Source organism: Triticum aestivum, chromosome 7D, assembly GCF_018294505.1.
Source record: "Triticum aestivum cultivar Chinese Spring chromosome 7D, IWGSC CS RefSeq v2.1, whole genome shotgun sequence".
Classification (NCBI taxonomy): Eukaryota; Viridiplantae; Streptophyta; class Magnoliopsida; order Poales; family Poaceae; genus Triticum; species Triticum aestivum.
The window spans coordinates 103875440-103881076 of NC_057814.1; the positions used below are offsets into that span (position 1 = coordinate 103875440).

Consider the following 5637-nt stretch of genomic DNA (forward strand, 5'->3'; position numbering starts at 1 on the left):
CTGACTTTGTAGTTATCATGTTCCCATGCTTCTTGCTAGATACCTTGTTTATCTTGTCATAAAAGGTGATCCACTTGTTGCGTGTTTAAGAGAACCACAATCCCATGATCACCAAAATCAACCAAGAAAGGTAAAAATGTGTAGTTGCCTATTCAACCCTATTGTAAACATATTTGGTCCTTTATGACCCCCTATTTTCTTGCAAGTAACCTTGTGAGCGGTGTAAGTGTTACTTGATATCAATAGAAGTTGCCATGGTAACTTTCTATTAATAAGAACACACGTGTTCATAGGCTGCAAATCCTATTGCAGGAAATACAAAGACACTTCGTATGCCTCTAGCGGCATGGACCCAACCAAGTAAACGTGGGAGGTTTTATGTCTTTTTCATTTTGCACCCTTTATTTTTATGATATTTTCCTTTATATCCTCACTTTTTTCAATCCCTTGTTTTATTTCACCACTTCCCATATTTTCTATTTTCTTTCATTTGTTTGATTAATAATGAACTTCTTTTTGAGATATACGAATACCTTTTCGGAAGCCACAACCATCTATTTCCATGCATGGACATCTTCTTTGAAATATGTCATTTTATAATAGACACGTTTTTTTATTTTGAAATATATTTTTTGAGAATTTTTTATTTTGAAATAGATGAGCATTTTTAACAGGGTCAACGGGCCGTAGAATTGGCCGGTCCATTCGGGTGAGGCTTTTCTGGCGGAGCTTCTCTGCTCCTCCCGCTCATAGCCCAATCCAGGGCAAGCCCAGTGGCACGAAAGCGCCCGTGGTTTCCAGAAGGAATCCGGCGCAGGCGAGCCCAGCGCCCAAACCCGAACAGCAATATATCCCTTTCGTCTCGCGCACCCCCACCTCCCCTCCCGATCACCCCGTGCGTCGCCGTGCTTCTTCCCCGTCCACTCGCCGCGTCGCCGTCCGCCTCCTCCTCCTCACCCACTCGTCGCCGCGGCCGCCGTCCGCCGGCGTCGCGTCCCTGCAGGCAGACCGGAGAAGGTGAGCGACCGACCCCGCTCCCGCCCCTCTCGAGCTCCCACAAACCCTAGATCTAATCTCCCCCGCTCGCTCGTCCCCGCGGCGTCGACACCCAAACCCGGGCTCGGCCGCGAGCTCCAGATCTGCCGCTTTCTGCTCGATTGCTGCGACGGTCTGTTCGATTTTTCGCCTGCTTCGGTGAAATCTAATGGCTCTCGGTGTTGTTTTCAGGCAGGGGGGTCCGCTGCGATGGCGCGCGTGTACGTCGGGAGCCTGGACCCTGCTGTGACGGCCCGGGAGCTCGAGGACGAGTTCCGCGTGTTCGGGGTTCTCCGGAGGTTAGTCATCCGCCTTTGTTCTGGATTCTCCGCGATTATCACTGCCTCCGCTTGAATTGCACGTTTACGCGGTGAGAATCATGGGTGGAGGGTGAGCCATAACCTATGGCGGAACGGCCGACAGTTTTCAGGGAACGATATAATGCTTCGCCGATAGATGAGTTTGCGCACTGGCATGTTTTTCTTTAATTACAATCGAGTTTTCAGGTAGCAAATGGTGCTTGGATTATGCAGGTTCTAGAATTATAGCTGCTTATATCCATGATTTGGCTATCTTCTAGTATTATTTTTGTGATGGAGATTTTTGTTGTCATGCCACAGTTCGTGTAACATGGCTCTATAATTCTGGTATCCATCTGTGGATGCAATTTTGTTTATCATAATAAATAAATCTATGGGTGTATTCTAGCACGGCTGGTCATCCCTCGGTGAACTCTACCTTGTGTAATCTGGTCATCAGCTGCATATTGGACTAGTAGTTGGATACATCTCCAGAATATTTTTATGTCTATACTATACAGCACAAGATATGTGGCCAATTTACTGAATCTGAATTTTCTGTTCCGGACCACTGGGACAAGCCCTGAAATACCTCTAGAATTGCTTATTTTTCTGATGTGCTTTTGATGAACATATCACCTAAGCATAAATTTGTTACTTTCTGCCTGTGCTGATACAATTTGCTGGATGCTGATACAGTTTGCTTAATTTATTTTGTGGGAGCAGTGTATGGGTTGCAAGGAAGCCACCTGGTTTTGCATTTGTTGATTTTGATGACAGGAGGGATGCTCAGGATGCAATTAAAGATTTAGATGGTATGTGACCAGTGCTTTTGTGTGAACATGCTCCATCAAATGTACATGGAAATCTTCCTTATTCTGTGGTATATTGTAACATCGTTTGTTAGTTTTAGATCATAGGCTGTTTTATTCAGTTAACAGAGATGTCCATCATATCACATGGGTCTTTGTGACATTTGATTTTGTTCACTGAGCTTGTTCCAAGTTTTGCAATGATATTATTTTTACTTCTTAGGATTTGATGACTCCTTTTGGCTCTGTTATGCCATAATGACACATTTGCATATTCGTGACCCTGTCTTTTACATCTGCAGGCAAGAATGGTTGGAGAGTTGAGTTGTCTCGTAATGCCAGCAGTGGCCGTGGTGGTCGTGATCGATCTGGTGGATCTGAGATGAAGTGTTATGAGTGTGGTGAGTCTGGTCACTTTGCCCGTGAATGCCGTCTGAGGATTGGTTCTGGGGGCCTAGGCAGTGGAAGGCGTCGCAGCAGGAGTCGAAGCCGTAGCCGCAGTCGGAGCCCTAGATACCGCAGGAGTCCAAGCTATAGCAGAAGGTAATCAAATAGTTGTTAATGTTTTTCTTTTGAGACAATAGTTGTTAATGTTACGAACATATATACTTAAAAAAAGTTCCTGTTATACTTTGCTGATATGTAGATTCATTACTATCACACATGATCATGCAAAGGATTAGTGACTAGCAGCAATATTATTGTTCTGCAATTTTGATCCCTGTGATGACATGATGAGCAATCTACTTCTCGTAGTGTTCCCTGATTTGTTTCAAAATTATATTGCGACATTAGTTATTGTTGTGTAAATATGCTGTTGGGGTGGCTATGGTACAGGCTACATGCAGTTCCAGACATTGTCTTCTGATTTCTACCTGTTAGATGTTAATCCTCCTGTATCGTTTCTCGCTTCATGGTTGAGTAGTAGACGTGGAAAAGGTGTTTGTAATTGCATGGAAGAATAGCAATTGGGTTATCTTTGCTCTCTTGTTTATTTTCTTGTACTTTGTGAAGTATGCTCAATGATGCCAATTGTGCAACTGCTAGATTTACATTGGAGAAGGTATGAACAATTTGGGATCGCTATTTTTGGTGCAGAACTACTTGAGCTTGTGGCTACATTAAGCTCCTCAATTTTCTTATGTTTGACATTGACATTTATCTACATCTACTTTCGCTTTTTTGAGTAGTCAAAGTTGGAAGGTTTTAGCGCATAAAAAGAATGCCCTATATACCAAATCTGTTGTTATTGTTTGTCACATTTGCTTCTTATGCTAAATCTGTAGCTATATTATATTATTACATGAAGAACAATAGATCTGATAAATAAAGATATGCTCTGTAAACAGAAGCTACAGCCGCTCTCCAAGGCGTCGTAGTGTGTCACCGGCTCGTGGGCGCAGTGTGAGCAGGTCACCAGTCCGTGGACGTGATGAATCTCCCGCCTATGGCAATGGGTAATGCATATCTCAGTAATTTTTTTGGCAGGTACTGATTTACCTTGAATGATTTCTACTGTATGTAATGCATCGTTACTCTTATGGTTCCAGGTATCGCCGCAGCAGGAGCTAGAGCTGTATGTTCTGTCTGGAGAGTGTTCTGTTGCAAATATTGCTCTATACCCGTCAGCTATGAACAGTGTCCTGTCCCCCATTTGAAACATCCGCCATCGACTGCTTGAGTTTGGTTAAGTTCCCCATAACTTTTACCGCCCTATTATGGTTGTGTTTGATTTTATCTCTAGATAAACTTATGGATTGGGTGTATCATTAACTAAGACCAGCTGTCTTTTCTTTTGTGTGTTAAAAAGGCATCGTCCTGCACTGCTTAAAAGCGTCGGCCGTCTTCGGCTTTGAGTTATGTCTACATGGTTTTGCTCTTCACTCTTCGTTCATCCCTCGCCCTCGCCTGCTCCATGCAAACTGCGTATTAGTTCCTGCAGGCGACCCCTCTGCGTCGCGTGTACTTCGATGAAGATGCTGCTCGTCAAAAAGCAGTAACGACATTTCTTCTTTTGCAAATTGGTAAGGTTTGATTGTGCTGATAAATGCAGCTTCTGGAAGTATTAGAAGCGCAAATTTCTTTGTAGGATGAGTCTCCAGAAGCTGCATCTGCTTGCTTCTCTGGGACTGACGGCAAGGTATTTAGTTGAATGGCCTGCACCCTTACCTCCGTGCCCCATGCCAGGTGATGAGGTCATCTGAGGGGCAATTATAGCTGGGTAAGTATTGCAGGAGGTGTAAGCCTGTCTAGACTGCGGTGCTGAGTTCGGCAGTTGGCGTCGTTCTTCATGCTCTTCGTTCTCAACTTATCCCTGACATGCTGCCTGCTGATCTTCCCCACATTCTGCTTTCTTCACTGCGCCTACGATTGAGCTCCTTGGTAGCTTATAGCTTCCAGTCACATTCCTCTGCTGTTGGATGCAACATATTGGTCAATAGGTTTATTCTAATAATTTGGTTGAGCCTGCATTTGTGAACCTGAATTTTCAGATCCTAGATTGTTCTGACATTGAAGTGTCAAGACATGTTATTTGACCTTGATCTGCTTTCTTTTTTCAATTTGTGCGAATGTTCCCTTGGCTATATTGGTCGGTATGCTTTGGTGGCCTCCTTGCAGCATGAAATAAGTCCCTAAGGATGTGGACTTTTTTGGGTGCAAAAGATGAAAAATGAGTGGCGTAGGTTGGCTGGCTTGAACTGTCAAACTCTCATTAGGAGAGACTAAATCTGCGTCGTCAGTTCGTTGCTAGAAGATGAACAAAGAGCCCCTTCTCCGGATTCTACTTTCTCCGCTATCTTCGGTAGCATCCGAGCCAAATATGTCACATCTGTCAGAATAAGACGATAGGTTTAACATCCAGTAATTGATTTTGCACTTGTAAACTTGACGTTTCGGAACCTAGTTTGTTCTTACACTTGAGTCTCAACATGCCATGCCACTTTCGCTCTTCATGTGTCAACTGATCAACGGCACACTGGGTGGCCACCGCCCATCGCCCCATTTGATTTACATTGGGTGCAAGATGCTTGTGGATTGATAATTATGTCTGATCAATGGCTGCTGCATGTTATTTATGCGGGAAACCTCTGACCCTTGAGTGTGCTTTTGCTTTTCACAAAGCTGGTATGGACATGATGATGCGGACGCTTCTGGGCGAGCATCGTCTCGTTACCTTTGGCCGCCTCCCTCTGCCTGAGCTGTCGGAGCGACCACGCCGCCTGGAACGAGTGGCGTAGCGTAGGTCGGCCTGTCCAAGTTCCACTAGCCGCGGGCCGCGGCTTTCCGGCCACACAACAAAAATCCGCTGCTGATCGGTGGCGTTTAGCTGTTCATCGTACTATAATAACGGTGAAGATCGCTAGGATTGAATTGGGCAGTTGGGTTCGGGGAGCAGACGCATGCGGCGGTTGGCACCGGCACCAAATTAAGACAGTATGGATGGCGAATTCAACCAGAAAAAAACAGCTAGGAGATGCCGGCGGCCAGGC

General features: G+C 44.9%; 1 protein-coding gene across 4 annotated transcripts; it reads left to right on the forward strand.

Annotated features, from left to right (window-relative positions):
* Positions 1–774: 774 nt before the first annotated feature.
* Positions 775–4689, forward strand: LOC780658 (serine/arginine-rich splicing factor RSZ21A). 4 transcript variants are annotated; one of them, XR_006483064.1, is made up of 7 exons: positions 775–1017; positions 1228–1334; positions 2061–2149; positions 2449–2689; positions 3496–3603; positions 3697–4170; positions 4236–4689. XR_006483064.1 is itself a non-coding variant. In XM_044583240.1 (6 exons), the coding sequence occupies exons 2-6, from the start codon at positions 1246–1248 to the stop codon at positions 3716–3718; spliced, it is 549 nt and encodes a 182-aa protein (XP_044439175.1). In that variant the 5' UTR covers positions 775–1017; positions 1228–1245; the 3' UTR covers positions 3719–4689. The 4 variants fall into 4 exon arrangements, 1 of the variants encoding a protein (XP_044439175.1); XR_006483066.1 differs by having other exon boundaries at positions 4334–4689; XR_006483065.1 differs by having other exon boundaries at positions 3697–4142.
* Positions 4690–5637: the final 948 nt, after the last annotated feature.

Excerpts from the sequence above, each read along its gene's own strand:
- LOC780658 (XM_044583240.1), top strand. The coding sequence starts at position 1,246 with ATGGCGCGCGTGTACGTCGGGAGCCTGGACCCTGCTGTGACGGCCCGG. Across the intron at positions 2,690-3,495 it reads AGTCCAAGCTATAGCAGAAG|AAGCTACAGCCGCTCTCCAA; the intron begins GTAATCAAATAG and ends CTCTGTAAACAG. Across the intron at positions 3,604-3,696 it reads TCTCCCGCCTATGGCAATGG|GTATCGCCGCAGCAGGAGCT; the intron begins GTAATGCATATC and ends TTATGGTTCCAG.